At 41.0% G+C, this 18,398-nt stretch overlaps 1 protein-coding gene across 1 annotated transcript in view; it reads left to right on the forward strand.

Annotated features, from left to right (window-relative positions):
- The window catches only part of pola1 (polymerase (DNA directed), alpha 1), a 258,605-nt gene that overhangs the window by 26,613 nt on the left and 213,594 nt on the right, over window positions 1-18,398 (forward strand). The window contains exons 10-15 of the mRNA XM_048541425.2: window positions 2,525-2,703; window positions 5,774-5,886; window positions 6,709-6,825; window positions 6,912-6,986; window positions 7,503-7,641; window positions 14,800-14,954. Coding sequence (XP_048397382.1) covers window positions 2,525-2,703; window positions 5,774-5,886; window positions 6,709-6,825; window positions 6,912-6,986; window positions 7,503-7,641; window positions 14,800-14,954 — 778 coding nt within the window. The remainder of the gene's footprint in view (window positions 1-2,524; window positions 2,704-5,773; window positions 5,887-6,708; window positions 6,826-6,911; window positions 6,987-7,502; window positions 7,642-14,799; window positions 14,955-18,398) is intronic.

Below are 18,398 nucleotides of genomic sequence, written 5' to 3' on the forward strand. Positions count from 1 at the left end.
ACCAATCTAAAAGTTTGCTAATCCTGACTTGTTACAAGATCCATTCCAGATACAGCTGTTTTCAGATGTTTTCTAGAGTTTATTAAATTCATCAACATGAGTACAAAAGAAATAGTACTCAATAAAAGTAGTGGTTTTTCACTCTGAAATACCAGTTTGCAATACTGGTTGACATAAGACTCTCATTCTCTTATGTTGACTGCAATTCTCCTTCTGTCTTCCTCCTTGGGCAATGAGGCACTAAGAATCATCTCTTATTAAATTTTGCTTAATTAACCACTGTGAAAGATTACTTTAATTGGCTTATTAATGCACCGTTTATGATAAATGATGGATTGGCTAAACAGTATGTGTACATTTCTTGGGTTAGTTTCTTTAAAAGCAATGGTCATCTTAGTAACATCACTTCCTATGATATCCTGATTAATTATTTGACTCTAAAACACCACTTTAAGATTGTGGCTGTGGAGTCAGCATAAAAATGTAAAGTTTTTTTTAGGAGTATGAAAAAATTTCCAATTTACCTGTCCTTTCGACCCAAGTAGACAAAAAAAAAGACGTGGAACAGTATTCTGTACTAAAAAAGCAACATTTATCCCAAGTAATTAAACTATAGCTACAGATAAACAGTTATGCACCATTGACGTATAACTCTATTACTGAAAACTCACATCCCCTTTATAAACTCCCCCTTACACATGCACAAAATAAAAACATGTGTTATTGGCAGAGGAAAAGACTGGAAATGCAGTTTGGTGGATTCTGTTCACAGCGTTGTTGAGATGGTTCTTTGCTGATCACTGTGCTGCTTCTTGGTTTACCTTCTCTAAAGGTTTTCACTAGTTTACAGGAGCCAAAGTATTGCTAGCTCACAGTTATAGAAAGGTTTCTGACTTATTAGTTAAAAGTCATGGCTTACAGGAAAGATACCAGAATGTGGAGCTGGAAGAACACAGCAGGCTGGGCAGCATCAGAGGAGCAGGAAAGATGACATTTCGGGTTGGACCCTTCTTCAGAGATGAGAACGGATAAGGGAGCCAGGAAATAAACAGAGAGAGGATGGGTGGGGCTGGGGAAAAGTAGATGGAATGGTGATAGAGGGATGCAGGTAGGGAGTGGTAGGGATTGGCCAGTGGGTTGGGTGGGCGGATAGGTGGGAGAGAAGATGGACAGGTTGTGTCGTGTTAAGGAGGCAAGAGGGAGGATGTGCGGTGCTGGGGAAGGGCAGGCAGGGTGGTGGTAGGTTGGATGCAGGTGTGGTGCAGTGGGGATTGGCCACAGAAGGGTGGGGTGGATGGGTGAGGAAGAAGATGGACCGCACTGTGTTGTCTCTAACTCCAACACCTGCAGTTCTTGCTTGCAGAAAGGATACACAGGTTCTCCTCAGGTTTGACATAGCTTTTACTGCAGAGAACAGAGATGGTTCCTGAGCTGGTGGAGGTCTGAAGGCTATGCTGCGTCTTCTTCACAGCTCCAGGCTTTTCAGATATCTGAGAACCAATCGTATTGTGTTGCCAGGCAGATGGCGTTTGTCATCTATAACTGGTCACTAGTCCACAGACCACTTGTACCAACCAAAGTTCTAGTCAACAGTAGATCCTACCATGACACCTTAGCAGTGGTAGAATAATTTCAGTCTGCTTCGAGTATGTGTGTAAAGGTCTAGTGATTGACTAATGCATAAATGTACCAGTTGATGCATCCACATTATTCAATCCTCTGAGTCCTGGTTCTTATTCTGCTAAATGTTTGCTGTATTCCTTACAAGGCCTTCAATTTTTTGTAATCTATGCATCTGAAACAAAATGCAGCTTTTCAATTGTGATGTAGCCAAGGTTGTCTACAACATACAGTTTTGTTTACTTCCCATTTTGTTCTAATCGCCGTTGGGCAGACATTCCATCAGTCTCTTTGCTTGTTGTACATGTGGGCTTGCTAATAAAGGTTTGTGTACGTTGCCACCTAAATCTCATTGCTCCTTCTCATACAGTCTGTGAAAGAAATATTATGATTTATCCTTTCAGGATCCAAATGTTGCATTTTCCAAATTAAATTCAATCCCACCTAATTGGTCCCAGTTTCTTGGTCAATCTGATGCCCCTTTTGAACCACAAACTACTGTGCCTTCTAATTTAGTGCCATCTACAGATGGGCAGGATATATAATTCTCCATTTTAACATCGAGTTAATAATTTGTGTAATGAAAAGCTGAAACTCTACGACAGATTGCTGGGGGACATGACATCCAGCCAATCGGACAATATTGCCTTCATCCACGCTCTCTTGCCTCTTCACCAGTAATCCATGTTACAAAGTTAACACACACGTAATTTTTACTTGTAATTTCCTGAAAGTAAACTTGTTGGATGCCTTTGAGTAGTGCAGGGTGACTTATAGTCCCCTCTCTTTCTCCGTACCAATACAAATGAAATCTCTCAAATGATGTATTGATGTCACATCAATCTGCATTTGCTTTTAAAGGAAGATATTGTGCATATTTTAAAACTTCTGTCCTATTGTTTAGAAACTCGAACTTCATTGAATCTTCTTGCTGGGATCGTATGGACAGAAATGAAAATGATTCTGTGGTGATTGATGTGCAGGTAGATGCAGGACGTTTGCCATTAGTTACTGGTTTAGAAGGCGAGCAGGTATTCAGATTTTACTGGGTGGATGCTTATGAAGACCAATATCATCAACCAGGTAATAAGAATATTTTTTGAAGATTTTAATTAATTACCCCAACATACTGAGTAATTTCTCTTTCAGTTATACTGACATCAATGATTAATGATTCACTGGTTACATTGACATTGTTACAAATTGCATTTTATTAATTATCTCCAAACCTTCATCATCCACAACTTGAATTTTTTCTTCAACTCTGGATGGTCTTTTCATCTCATAACTTATTATTTTACTTGAAAATAATAAGGTATTTTATGTGTTATTTACAATTCCTTTTCAAGTAGCTTTTGAATTTTCATTTTGTTTTTAATCTTTACTGCATTGCTGATAATTTTGTTTTGCATTGTTTGTCCAGAGTTAATTGTTTGTCTTCCCTTTCTTAATCTGTTTAGCAGAATTTTATCCTTTGCACTCCTTGTCTCTTTATCACAAAAAATTTGTTTTATACTCGATTCTTTCCAGTTTGAGGGTTCTCTACGAATATCCTTTTCGTTGACATTTCAGACCTGGTATTTTGTTCCTTCCCACCCTGCTGAGTAATTTCTGTTTTTCAGGCTTTTCCTTTTCACAATCCTTCACTGTATTTACATGTTAATTTTCCTTGTCCTGCTCCTCTTACCTTAGTTAATTGTCCGACTTGATATCTCTGCTCTAAGCCAAAAAAACATTTTATCATTTAACAGAATGCACAGTGGCTCAGTGGTGAGCATTGCTGCCTCATAGCACAGGATCAGAGTTCGATTCCAGCCTCGGATGACTGTCAGCATGGAGTTTACATGTTCCCCCATGTGTCTGCGTGGATTTCTTCTGGGTGTTTCAGTTTCCTCCCGCAGTCTAAAGATGTGCAGGTTAGGTGGATTGGCCATGCTAAATTGCCCATCGTGTTCAAGGATGAGCAGGCTAGGTGGATTACTGTCAGGAAATGCAGGGTTACAGGAATAGGATGAGTCTGGGGTGGGATTCTCATCAGAGGTTCAGTGTGGACTCGGTGGGTCAAATAGCCTGCTTCCATACTGCAGGGATTTTGAGATTATGTGGGTTCTGAAACATTCTAATTTAAGAAGTAGCTGTAATTTATTCCAAAACACAATCTCTACTTTAATTGGTGATAATGGGAACTGCAGATGCTGTAGAATCCAAGATAACAAAGTGTGGAGCTGGATGAACACAGCAGGCCAAGCAGCATCTCAGGAGCACAAAAGCTGATGGAGGGTCTAGACCCTTCGTCAGAGAGGGGGATGGGGAGAGGGAACTGGAATAAATAGGGAGCGAGGAGGAGGCGGACCGAAGATGGAGAGAAAAGAAGATAGGTAGAGAGGAGAGTATAGGTGGGGAGGTAGGGAGGGGATAGGTCAGTCCAGGGAAGATGGACAGGTCAAGGAGGCGGGATGAGGTGGTAGGTAGGAAATGGAGGTGTGGCTTGGGGTGGGAGGAAGGGATGGGTGAGAGGAAGAACAGGTTAGGGAAGCGGAGACAGGCTGGGCTGGATTTGGGATGCAGTGGTGGGAGGGGTCGAGCTGGGCTGGTTGTGTGATGAATTGGGGGGAGAGGAAGAACTGGGCTGGTTTTGGGATGCAGTAGGGGAAGGGGAGATTTTGAAGCTTGTGAAGTCCACATTGATACCAATGGTTCCGCTTCCCTAACCTGTACTTCCTCTCACCCATCCCTTCCTTCCACCTCAAGCCGCACCTCCATTTCCTACCTACCACCTCATCCCGCCTCCTTGACCTGTCCGTCTTCCCTGGACTGACCTATCCCCTCCCTACCTCCTCACCTATACTCTCCTCTCTACCTATCTTCTTTTCTCTCCATTTTCGGTCCGCCTCCCCCTCTCTCCCTATTTATTCCAGTTCCCTCTCCCCATCCCCCTCTCTGATGAAGGGTCTAGGCCCGAAACGTCAGCTTTTGTGCTCATGAGATGCTGCTCGGCCTGCTGTGTTCATCCAGCTCCACACTTCGTTATCTCTACTTTAATTGCATTTATTTTGCTCTAATTTAGGACATTTAAAATTACTCTGTAAAGTGTCAATTCACTGCACAATGTACAGATCCCACTATCATCTCTACTAATTTGGTAGTCTGTGTTCCACTCTGAGAATTGCACAATTACTTTAACAGGTCTCTTCTTTTTTGATTCTTTCATGGGATTGAGGTTCACTGTTATGGTTAATGTTCACTGCCCATCCCCATTTGCTCTTAAGAGTGCCTGCTGATAGACATATGTCTTAATATGACTCTGTAACAAGTTTTTGCTTCTAAAACTGTGATAGACTTCTTACTGACATTGTAGCTGCACTCTTCTTTCCTATTCTGTCCTTCTTGAGTAGTTTCTAACCAGGAACAGTCAGTTTTATGTCCTGTCTTAGCTTGATGATACTATTATGTATATCAACAGGGGAGCAAGTTAATTATCCCTTTTTTATTCATTCACTCAGACCCATCCAAACTCCCCCTTCTCAGCCTTTAAGTCATGTTTTTCTGAAGCATAATGCTGCATTCAGTTGTCTTGCCTGTGATTGGATAAGAGTGCAGTCTAAAGACTGATCCTGAGTGATCTTCATGTGTATTTTAAGAAGAAACCTATACATTATTAAATTATCCTACGTAATGATTGAAGAAACAGACCAGAATTGCTTGGTACTAAATAACGTTTGTTCCTGGTCTTGTATTATTGCATAGATCTAATGAAATGGGTATTTCTGCATTTTCTTTTTTATTCATCCATGGGATCTGGGCATCGTTGACCAGGTCAGCATTTATTGCCCATCCCAATTGCCTAGAAGACACTTCAGCATCAACCACATTGCTGTAGGTCTGGATTGGCATGTAGGCCAGTCAAGTAAGGATGGCAGTTTCCTTCCCTCAAGAGCATTAGTGAACCAGATGGGTTTTTCCAACAACCAACAACGATTTCATAATCATCATTAGACTCTTAATACCAGATCTTTTGTTGACTTCAAATTCCACATTTGCCCTGGCAAGATTTCAACTTTGGTCTCTGGATTAATAGTGTCGCCACAATACCAGGAGGCCATTGCCTCCTTTTTGTTTCTGTTTGGAACTGATCATTTTGGGTTTTCCTTAGGAGTCGTCTATCTCTTTGGAAAAGTGTGGATTGAATCAGCGAAAACACATGTCAGTTGCTGCGTGGCTGTGAAAAATATTCAACGAACAATATACCTGTTGCCACGGGAAACGGTACGCAATGGCCTTGATCCTCCCATAACGTTGTTTGTAATGGAACATGTTATTCGGTTTTGTAAACTATCAATTTAAGGTTCATAATATGTACTTGTCTGTTATTTTCACTGTGGCGATTGTAAGGTGGTTTTAGCTTTTGTATTGGTGCAATCATAAATCAACTGCATGAAGTGGGACACCTTTTTAAAATATATTTAAATTTTAACTGTTTGCCAACTTGAGACGTAAGTTTTGGTTGCCAGCTCATCCTGTTTGGTTTTGACGAAAACCTCTAATTATCAGGTTTTGTGATGTTGCCTCTGAATCTGTTCAAAAAAAATCTCCTCAAGAAATTGATTGATTAAATTGAATGAACTCTTCTGAGCTGCAATGGAACACAGAGTGTACATGGATACGGTATGGAAGGAGTGGTAAACATCTGAGGTGCTTTCTTTTAGATGACACTTTATGCTAAAGCTTTGTCTAGTCGCTGGTGATGTCATAAAATGTGTCGTGGTCCTCAACAGTGGTAGGAATGGATGAACAAAATGTTTACTTCTTCAAAAACATTATTGAGTTGATCATTTGCCTGCAAATTGCCAGCCATGCTTACACTACAAATATTCCATTGCTTGAAATATCTTGAGCATAATTAGGTACTTTGAGAAACCCAGTATGTATGCTGCTTTGTTCTTTGAATATTCCATCTTAAATTGAGATTGTATAATATTATGTTATCAATGTAGACATGCAGTGATTGCTTAAACCTTAATGTTTTTATTACTTTGAGATATTTTTAAAATGATCGAAAAATTGACTCATTCACTGAATTGCTTTCAGCGCATTGATCTGAAAACTGGCAAGGATACTGAGACACCTGTAGCAATACTGGATGTTTATGAGGAATTTAATGAACTAATTTCTGAGAAGTACAAAATAATGAAGTTCAAATCAAAGGTTAGTTAACTGTGTTATTTCCCATGATTCACACATCGTGGTTTCTCAGGGCTTAACTGATGAGGTTATCTTAATTTTATTTTCAGAAGGTGGATAAGAAGTACGCTTTTGAAATTCCAGATGTTCCAGAAAATTGCGAATACCTAGAAATCAGCTATGCAGTAAGTATAGGACAGTACTAAAATAAGTTGTAAGAATGTACTCTAGTTTACGTTTAGAACATGGATGTAGTCATTTGTCTTCAGGTGATTTGAACTGACCATTCTTGATTTCTGTTGATGGCAGTTTTGTTGTCAGAACGGCAGTTATATTCTGCTAAGGAATAGTAACTGCACGCTGGGATGTACATGTAATCTAAGAAGGAACATATTACCTCAAGTCCTAATGTTGTTTGTATTTGAATAATGGGGAAACTAGAGGAGTATGAGGGAGAAAGGTACCAAAGATATGTTGACAAGTTTAGATTAAGTAAGTGGAGTGAGTGAAGTCTTTCGAACTAAGTGGACTTTACTGTAAATTCTGTGTAACAGAAAAGTATAAAGATCATAGTTGAACATTTAGCAGCAAGTTTGAAAAAGTCTTTGGAAACTGATATCTGTACAGCCACAAAACGTTTGCATCATAAATGTCCAGTCTTCAGTTGTCATTCTAATAAATGGTGCTCTTTCTTGATACAGGCTGACCTGCCTCCACTTCCTTCTGATTTGAAAGGGGAAACTTTTTCTCAAGTGTTTGGCACCAATTCATCTAGTCTTGAACTTTTGCTCCTGAACAGGAAGATCAAGGGACCAAGCTGGCTGGAAGTCAAGGCTCCACGTAAGATTTTTATTTCTTTATTGTAAACGTTGTTTTTTAGGTAAGAAAGAACTGGCATTTTTACAGTGCCTCTCACAACTTCAATACATTCTAAATGCATCACAATCTCTCTGCCATTTAGTCTTGAAGTGTATTCACTGTGGAGGAAATGTGGTTGCCATTTATGCACAGCCAGCTCTCAAAATCAACAGTGAGCTGAGTGGCCGCATAACTGTGATTTTGTTTGCTGTATAAATTGGCTTGGATAAGTGTTGAATATTGCCATGGATCTTTGAACATCCATCTGAGAGGGTAGATGTGGACTTGGTTGAATATTTCTTTTGAAAAAGGACTTTTTTTTGCCATATTTAAACTTCTGAAAGCTTAACTTTTTTAGTGAATACTAGTTCCAGGGCACTATAACCTATTACTACCTTATTGAATTGAGTTTCTCATGTTGAATAGCAAGTCTTGGGGCTGGATTTGACTATACTGTTGAATGGGAAGGAAGGGGAAAGCATTAAGTGTGAATGCAAGCTGATATTTTCTCCTCATTTGAAGTAAACCAAGGCTGACTTAGACACTCAGTGAAGGTTGTATTTTGCATTTCCCTTTTGTTACATAGGAGCCTGTTTATGGCCCATGCTAGATCTCAATTATTAAACACTACAGCAATTTGAATGGTTACATTCGCAATTTTATTGTAAAGAGCACTAATAAGTTAGAAAATTCAGATGAGCACAGTGAAAACTGCAGAATTAATTTTGAAGTTACCAGCTTTGGGCTGGAATTTACACAAACTGTAAAACTGAGAGAATCGAAATCCAGTTCCCTGTCATTCATCAAAACTTGTCTATTCATGTAGCTCAATGTAGGCATCCAAGGAAAAAAAAACTTGTCATTGTTATTGTAACCACTTGGGAGACTTGGGAGTTCTAGTCCAGGATTCTCTCAAGGTAAACTTGCAGGTTGAGTCAGTAGTCAGGAAGGCAAATGCAATGTTGGCATTAATTTTGAGAGGACTTGAATATAAAAGCAGTGATGTACTACTGAGGCTTTATAAGCCTCTGGTCAGGTCACATTTTGAGTATTGTGTGCAGTTGTGGGCCCCATACCTCATGAAGGATGTACTGGCCCTGGAGTGGGTTCAAAGGAGATTCACTGGGAATCAAAAGCCTAGCGTATGAGGAACATTTGAGGACTCTGGGACCATACTCATCGGAGTTTAGAAGGATATGGGGGGATCTAATCGAAACTTACAGAATACTGAATGGCCTGGACAGAGTGGATGTTGGGAAGATGCTTCCATTGGTAGGACCCAAGGGCACAGCCTTAGAGTAAAGGGAAGATCTTTTAGAACAGATAAGGAAAAACTTCTTCAGCCAGAGAGTGGTGAATCTATGGAATTCACTGCCACAGAAGGCTGTGGAGGCCAGGTCATTGAGTATATTCAAGACTGAGATAGATAGGTTCTTGATTATCAAGGGGTCAAGGGTTATGTGGAGAAAGCGGGAGAATGGGATTGAGGAATTTATCAGTCATGATTGAACAGCAGAGCAGACTTGATGGGCCGAATGACCTAATTTCTGCTCCTATGTCTGATGGTCTTATGGTCACTTAAGACACTTCCCAGCCATTATTGGTTAAAGATGGACTCAAAGCCAAATGAAAACGCACTTAGCCAGAACGTAGTTGACGTAGAGAGTGACACTGGAGAAGATGAGATGGAAGGATGATCACATCGGTGCAAAACCTGACATGGGGCTAGAAGGGTGAGTAAGGGAATAAGAATTTTCAGAAAGATGCAAGGGAACTGGACCAAGGTGAGGTGGTCAAAGAGGGAGCAGGTACTGGAGTGATTATGGGATGGATGAAAGTAATGGGGACGACCCTAATTGAAAATTTAATCTGAGACCTTCTGATGGTTGTGGATTCAATTATTTTCCTGAATGGCATTTGAATCCTGTGTATTTTCATATAAGAGACTTAGTCCAAACGTAATATTTTTTGGCAAGTTATTTATGCATTTGAAAATACAGCTGTAGCATCATATAGCTCATTTAACGTTGTCTTTAGAACTATTATGATACTCCAAATGGTCTCTGATTGCTCTGTCAAGATAATTACATAAATATAGGTTCAGCATTTTGCTGTACTGCAGTTCTTTTGTTGTATCTTCATTGGGAACACGCGCATTGCAAATGGACCCAAATTAATACGAACTAAAATCCTTTTTGTTTACCATTTACTGTATTTCTTGAATGAGTGCTCATTCTTTATAACTCCTAAAGGGCCCCACGAATATATTCTAAAGCTGTTAATTTTCCAGCGAAGAGGCATCTCTATTCCCATCCTCCTCTGCACGATTAGTAGTTTGTCGGTTGCGGAAAGAGAGATTCTCTGCAAGCAATTTCAGTATGAGTAAAACTATATTGTATTAATCTGTTCCCTATTATTAAGGGTGTAACCCAATCTTTGGGTAAACTGCATTGAATTTACTCCGCATGTCCAAAGTGGCGTGGCTACTATTAGAGAAGTATTGCCAATCTGCTAAGATGCAAACTGATTTTTTTCTATTTGATATTAGGCATAGTTCCGCTGGAAGATTTGTTTCTCTTTTCCATCCTTCATGTTGCTAAGTAACAACAGCAATAAGCATTTGTAGCTTGTGCCAATAATAATTGAAGTGCATTGGTCCATTTTTGTGTTTTGTGTTTGAGACTAGCACAGACTGATGATCAGCCGATCCAAAACAGAGAAGACCGGTAGAGCCCAGTCAGTACAACCTGGAGAAAATAATGGCCTGCCTTGAATCACTGCAGTCCTAGTGACTGACAGTCAGATCATTTCAAAGAATATTAAGACTCAACCTCACTAGGTTAGATTACAGCTGGAGTGCTGTGTGCAGTTCTGATCACCACACAATAGGAAGGATGTGATGGCACTGGAGAGGTTGCAGAGCAGATTCACAAGGATGTTGCCGAGGATGAAACATTATAGGTATGAAGACAGGCTAGACAAGTTCAAGTTGTTTTCTTTTGAGCAAAGAAGATTGACAGGCGACCTGACAGAAGTGTATAATATTATGGGGGGGCATGGACAGATTGGATAGAATACAATGATAATGGGAACTGCAGATGCTGGAGAATCCAAGATAACAAAGTGTGAAGCTGGATGAACATAGCAGGCCAAGCAGCATCTCAGGAGCACAAAAGCTGACATTTTGGGCCTAGACCCTTCATCAGAGAGGGGGATGGGAAGAGGGTTCTGAAATAAATAGGGAGAGAGGGGGAGGCGGACTCAAGACGGATAGAGGAGAAGATGGGTGGAGAGGAGAGTATAGGTGGGGAGGTTGGGAGGGGATAGGTCATCCGGGGAGGACGGAAAGGTCAAGGAGGCGGGATGAGGTTAGTAGGTGGGAAATGGAGGTGTGGCTTGAGGTGAGAGGAGGGGATAGGTGAGAAGAAGAACAGGTTAGGGAGGCGGGGACGAGCTGGGCTGGTTTTGGGATGCAGTGGGGGAAGGGAACGAGCTGGGCTGGTTTTGGGATGTCGTAGGGGGAGGGGGAGATTTTGAAGTTTGTGAAGTCCACATACCATTGGGCTGCAGGGTTCCCAAGCGGAATATGAGTTGCTGTTCCTGCAACCTTCGGGTGGCATCATTGTGGCAATGCAGGAGGCCCAGGGAAGTCCGTTGTGGCTTTTTCTACATTGGGGAAACCAAGTGGAGGCTTGGGACCGCTTTGCAGAACACCTCCGCTCGATTCACAACAAACAACTGCACCTCCCAGTTGCGAACCATTTTCACTCCCCCTCCCATTCCTTTGACGACATGTCCATCCTGGGCCTCCTGCAGTGCTGCAATGATGCCATCCGAAGGTTGCAGGGACAGCAACTCATATTCCGCTTGGAAACCATGCAGCCCGATGGCATCAATGTGGACTTCACAAGCTTCAAAACCTCCCCTTAGCCCACTGCATCCCAAAACCAGCCCAGCTCGTCCCCGCTTCCCTAACCTGCTCTTCCTCTCACCTATCCCCTCCTCCCACCTCAAGCCGCACCTCCATTTCCTACCTACTAACCTCATCCCGCCTCCTTGACCTGTCTGTCCTCCCCGGACTGACCTATCCCCTCCCCACCTCCCGACCTATACTTTCCTGTCCACCTATCTTCTCCTCTATCCATCTTCGGTCCACCTCCCCCTCTCTCCCTATTTATTTCAGAACCCTCTCCCCATCCCCCTCCCTGATGAAGGGTCTAGGCCCGAAACATCAGCTTTTGTGCTCCTGAGATGCTGCTTGGCCTGCTGTGTCCAACCAGCTCCACGCTTTGTTATCTCTGATTCTCCAGCATCTGCAGTTCCCATTATCTCTGATCATAATTTTAAGCTGTAAGGTTAGAGGTTTAGATATGATTAGAGGAAAATGTTTTTCGCCTAAAGACGGGGTGGGATCTGGAAAGCACTGACGGGAAGGGTAATTGAGGCATGATATCTCACAACCTTTACAAATACTTGGATGAACATTTGCAGTGTCATAACAGTCAAGGCAATAAGCCTAGTGCAGGGAAGTAGGAATAATGTGCTTATTACAGGAAAGTGGGAATAGTGTTAATTTTAGTGTCTTTCTGGTGGTACAGACTTGTTGGGCAGAAAGTCCTCTTCAATACTGTATGAATCTATGATAGAAAGCTAAGGGGAAGCATCACATTTGCTATAAAACCAGAAAATGCTGGAAAGTTTCAGCGGTCAATAGTTACCACCATTTAAGGTTGACGAATGGTTGCACTGAGGCAGCAGCAAACATGGATAGATTTTATTCTTATGACTAATTTCTCTCCATCAGGGAGATCCACCTGAATTTTGCTGATTCTTGTTTTTAAGGAAATGCATGCAGATAATTGCAATGCTGTTGTTCTAAAAGACTATTTCAAACCATCTTTTATCGTTTACCTAAGGACATTTGGGCCTCCTTTCATCAAAGCAGACTGGGCATAATTGTGGTGTGATATGGGGGAAAGGATAATGAACAAGCTGAAATTATATCAAACAATCCTTCTTTTCTACTGCGTCCTCCTGAACATTCTGGCTTGTGTTGGGCGGTGGTTTCAAGGATACTGACAACCCTCATGGCCCCTTACAATATGAATGCAGGCATTGAGTGTTGACTTCTGTATATCGAGGGGTAGTACAGACCAGCCTTGTCCTTGTCTCAAAACATGTTCTTGTAAAAACTTAATTTCCATCAATTTTTGTCCCCTTTTGACTGTAGTCTGGAAACAGTGAGACTACTTCTAGCATCATTATTATTGCTGTGACTGCTGTGGATCGATTTAGCACTGAGCACATGTTGAAAATGGCTTGCTTCACACTGGTAGATGTATTTGCCCATTAATTCTAATTATTCAAACATTTAAATCATTTTCTGTTCCAAATCAAGTCTTTCTCCTCACTAACCTGTATTGCTCCCCCAATCCGTACCTAATATCTGCATTTCAAATTCTCATCAACTGTTTAAATTGCGACATGATGTTGGCTCTCTCCGTGTAACCTCCCCTAGCCTCAGAATTGACAACCACCACGCCCCTACACACACCCCATAACTTGCCATCTGTGCATTTCTCTCACCTGTTATGCATCCAGACTTCTAATCGATGCATAATTTTTGGAACTCTGTCCTCAAACTCTTTCTCCTCTTTTCCTCTGCTTCTTCCTCTTTTCCTTTGGAATCCTATCATCAATCTATCTGTTTACTACATTCTCTCTTTCACCAAAGCAGTTTCTCACCCCATCAGCTAACATCTCCTTTAACTGGATGTTTGTCTTCTGAGTATTGTGCAGTGCCTTCGATGTTTTCTCATGTTAAAAAGTGCTGCATGAATGGTAGCCATTGTGATAGTGCATTTAACATTTTTCTAATGATATGCTAAAGTTCACAATTTTAACCCAAAAATGGAAGAGCGCTGAGATAATGGGAACTGCAGATGTTGGAGAATCCGAGATAACAAAGTGTAGAGCTGGATGAACGCAGCAGGCCGAGCAGCATTTTAGGAGCACAAAAGCTGACATTTCGGGTTGTTGCAATTTTGTAGATTTGCTTTTTATTGCATTATTGGGGGAGGGCTACGTCACTGGGACTACTAAACCAGAGAACTGAGCTAATAATCTAGAGAGTAAAGGTTCCCCAGAGAGCACTTAGGGCTGGGTCACTGAATAGATTCAAGGTTGAGTAAGATCAATATTTTATCTACAAAGTCGCTGAATGTGCTATGACACTTTCAAGCAGGAAAAAGAAGTTTCATGGTCATGATCAGATCTAGCATGATCTAATGATATTGCAGAACAGGCTCGAATGGCCAATTAGTGACCCTGTTTCTTATGATCTTATGCAACCATAGAAGTTTGAGAATTCAAAATCATTTAGTTAAAATCTAGAGGTGAAAAATTAGTATTCATAACACCTTACCATGAAGCTATTACATTGTAATAAAACCTGAACTGGTTTACTGATATTCTTGTAGGAAAAGCTGTCTGTTAACTGTGCTGTAAGGTGAGCTAGCAAGATTTCGAGTGCAGCACACCAGATACAGTGGTTCAACACGAATTCTGCAATCTGCTTTCCCCACCACTCTGGGAAACTGAGGATGGACAGCTGATGTTGTCCTTGCCAATGATATCGACAACTTCAAAGTAAATTTAAAACAAAAAGAGTAGTTTTTACTGAGATAGCAGGAAGTGCCGATGCTGGAGAATCTGAGATAACACGGTATGAAGCTGGATGAACACAGCAGGCCAAGCAGCATCAGAGGAGCAGGAAAGCTAATTTCTGAAGAAGGGTCCCGACCCGAAACATCAAGCTTTCCTGCTCCTCTGATGCTGCTAGGCCTGCTGTATTCATCCAGCTTCACACCGTGTTATTTCAGAGTAGTTTTTACTTCTTGGATTCCTTCTCTGATTTTGAAGCACTTAGTTAAACACTGTTTTGAGTTGGAATTTGAGTTTTGTTCGCAGTGCTAGCTGGATTTCAAAAGGTATCAGGTTGGGTGTAAGAGTGGAGGAAGTGACGCAAATGCTGAGAGGGAGGGCGGAAATGGTCAACATGTGTATGTAAGGTTGAAATTTTTAACTTGGTACGTTATATATCAGGCCAAAAGCTAACGGGTTATTTGTTTCTCTGTTCAGAGCTGGCCAACAATCCCATGAGTTGGTGCAAAGTGGAAGCTGTAGTGCTAAGGATGGAGCATGTGACTGTGGTGAAAGATATTGCCCCTCCACCCCTTGTCGTTATGTCGGTCAGCATGAAGACTGTGCAGAACATCAAGACTCATCAGAATGAGGTACTTGTTTAAAAATGAAGTCTCATTTTCAATACATTATTCATGGTGGTCAATAACACTATTCTGCCAACACCCAACACTTATATTAATGCTTCTTTTTTTAGCAGAAACAAGGTTGATGGTTCAGAATTTTCGCATAGTGTCAAAGTCTTATGAAGGAGTTGAGGGTGTTGACTCTGTGAGGAAGTGTTGAACAAGTTGGAGTTTAGAAATTGATAGTCGATCTTATTGAAAAGTGTATGGTCCTGAGTGGTTTTGACAGGACAGGTAAAGAGAAGATGTTTCCTTTTGTTGGAGAGAGTAACACTAGGGGATTTGGGTTAAAAATAAGAGCTCTCCCATTTCAGAAAAAAAAGTATTATTTTATCTAAGGGTAATGAACTTTGGAATTCTCTTCTCCAGAGAGTAGAGTGGAAATGGAATCATTGATTATGTTCAAGACAGGGTAGATGTATTCTTGACGAACAAAGGAGTCAAGGGTTATCAGGAACATACAAAAAGGTAGAGCTGATACCAGAAACAGATCAGTGCGATCTTATTGAATGGTGGAGTGGTCTTGAGAGACTGAAAGGCCTGTGTAAATAAATGTAATTCTCCACAGACTATGATCCATTGCAACCACTCTGGTAGCCATCATTTCATTTTATAAATTCTTTTTGTATCTGAATGAATACATTTTAACAAATCCCTTCACCTGAAGCTCAGTCTAATTCACTGTCATTTCCTTTAAGTTGTTGTTTGTTGGGATCCTATGTGAAAACAATCATTGGTAATCTCAATTCTTGACCATCATTCATTGTTTGCTTCTGTTTAAGCAGCGCGTGCTAATTACTTCATGGGGGTTTTACTTTTATTGAAGAGAATATACTGAACACTGGTGATTTGGCAGATACTTCATGCTGAATTGTTTCAGCATTGGCGACAGACAGTTTAGGCTGTGTCAAATTCTAAAATATCAAAAATTTGAAACTAGCTCCTGGCCTACCTGCAATCTTCTCAGTTTCTTCAGAACAGAGATGGACTACGGTTGAGGAGCTGGGCAACAGACTCACTCATAGGATGCAAGCTGCCCATTAAATATTAGAAGTCTTTATGCCTCCAGATCAACTACTGTTTTAATCTTAGCCCTGGTCTGCTTTCTTGGGGCCTTTGGATACTTTGTGCTTGTTATGGACAGACCAAAGCCCCTTCAAACATATGAACGAGACAACCTAAATTCTAACCCTTTCTAATTTAAATACCAGTGTAAAGTGCTGTGTTCCAGATGTAATAGATACAATTTCAATTGGTTATACTACTCCACTTTAAGCAAAACTCACCTTATTCTTACTCTATGGTTAAAATACAAACAAAAGAAAGAAGAATTGGTCTAACTTTATCGGAGTATTTAACAGAATATTAGTTTATTTAACTACTAAACAGCTGTTATGGTAATATTACTCTAATATTCCGTTATAGTAACACCTATAAACACACCATTGGCAAAGGCAAAGTCAGTAAAATAGATTGCCTCAAAGGCAGTTCTCCAGTCCAGGAGGAAACTACATCAAGAGAAATTCTGGGAGAGGGAGACTCAAGTATTTTACTGTAGAAGGGAGAGATAAGTATTTGACTGTGGAAGGGAGAGATGTGTGGTAGCTTCAAAACCCCAACAACTTCTGAAAGCTAAACTAAAACCCTGGTTCTGTGGGAGCCACTCATGCTGCTTCCATTGTTCTAAGTTTAAAAAAAAACCCAAGGCCTCACAAGCTGTTTACTTTATTGCTTTGGAACAGATTGCTCATCACGTTTGTCTCAACTTCTCTTCATGACAAAAAGGGACAAAATCTTAATACCATAGTATCGTCACAAGCTAAAAGGGGACAGGAGCTGCCAGATTCTATAAGTAATCTGGTGTACAGAGCACAATTTCAAATTCACAACTTTGTGGATGTCATCAAATTTGGAATTGTTATGAAGAGGATATTGTTAAACTTTGAAAGAAAGTGACAACAGAAAATGTTGGAGAAACACAGCTTATAATCGATGCATAATTTTTGGAACTCTGTCCTCAAACTCTTTCTCCTCTTTTCCTCTACTTCTTCCTCCTTTCCTTTGGAATCCTTTCGTCAATCTATCTATTTACTACATTCTCTCCTTCACCAAAACAGTTTCTCACCCCATCAGCTAACATCTCCTTTAACTGGATGTTTGTCTTCTGAGTATTGTGCAGTGCCTTCGATGTTTTCTCATGCAAAACATGCTGCATGAATGGTAGCCATTGTGATAGTGCATTTAACATTTTTCTAATGATATGCTAAAGTTCACAATTTTAACCCAAAAATGGAAGAGGGCTGAGATAATGGGAACTGCAGATGCTGGAGAATCCGAGATAACAAAGTGTAGAGCTGGATGAACGCAGCAGGCCGAGCAGCATCTTAGGAGCAGCATTGTTGGACAGAGAAATAGGATTGACGATTTGACTCCCAAGTGATTCTTCTTCGGAATGGAAAATGGAGTCTTCTATTCAGTTAATGAGAGAGGGAGAGGGACCATGTGCAGAGTAGGAGAGAGAGAGGCGGGAACAACAGATGGTGTGTTCCCAAAGCAAAAGGGGAAGTGTATAGTGGTAAAGGAGAGATTGTGGGGTGGGATAGTCTGAATTTAGGACTGCAGTTATGCTCTGGAATTGTTCAACTCAGTATTGAGTCTCAGAGGCCCTAAAATAACTACATGGAAGATAACGTGCTGTTCTTCAAACTCGCGTTGAGTTTTGGACAGTCTGTTCAGCTCATTGCCTCTTCCCCTTTTTTCAACAGCATGGTTACCACCATTTTCCAGCCCCATTTTCCAGTAGTGAAGAACGGTCACTGGACTCAAAATGTTAGCTCAGGTTCTTTCTCCACTGATGCTGGCAGACTGGCTGAGCTTTTCCAGCGATTTTCTGTTTTATTTCAGATTTCCAGCATCCAAAGGAGGCAGACAGATTGGTGGACAAGTGATATGTTTCATAAGGAAAAATGGGCAAAGGAAATATCAAATAAAGGATATAATTCTTAAAGAATTGACAAAGTGGGTAGGAGGCTGGGCTGGATTCACATGAATCACTGAAGGATTTGGAGAAGGTGCAATTTGGGAGCACAGTTAGTAAATGGGATCCTGGACATTACAAATTGTGGTGTAGAGATCAAAAGCAGAAATGTTATGATCTTCAATTCTCTGCCTAAAGGCAGATCTGACTGAGAATGCATCAGTTTTCACCATGGCTGGGGCGAGGCAGCAGGTCATGAGTTCACCCAGCAGAAACAGAGATTGAAACTAATCTGATTCAGCCAGGCTGCCCAGTCACCTAAACCAAGGAGTCCATGTTGCTCTGGCACCATTCCATTCTCCATACATGTTGTAGCCTGGAGCCATGGATAATGGTGATAGAGGCACCAGTCTCTGTGCTTCACATGGTTGAGG

The sequence above is a fragment of the Stegostoma tigrinum genome, chromosome 12, assembly GCF_030684315.1.
Source record: "Stegostoma tigrinum isolate sSteTig4 chromosome 12, sSteTig4.hap1, whole genome shotgun sequence".
Taxonomy (NCBI): Eukaryota; Metazoa; Chordata; class Chondrichthyes; order Orectolobiformes; family Stegostomatidae; genus Stegostoma; species Stegostoma tigrinum.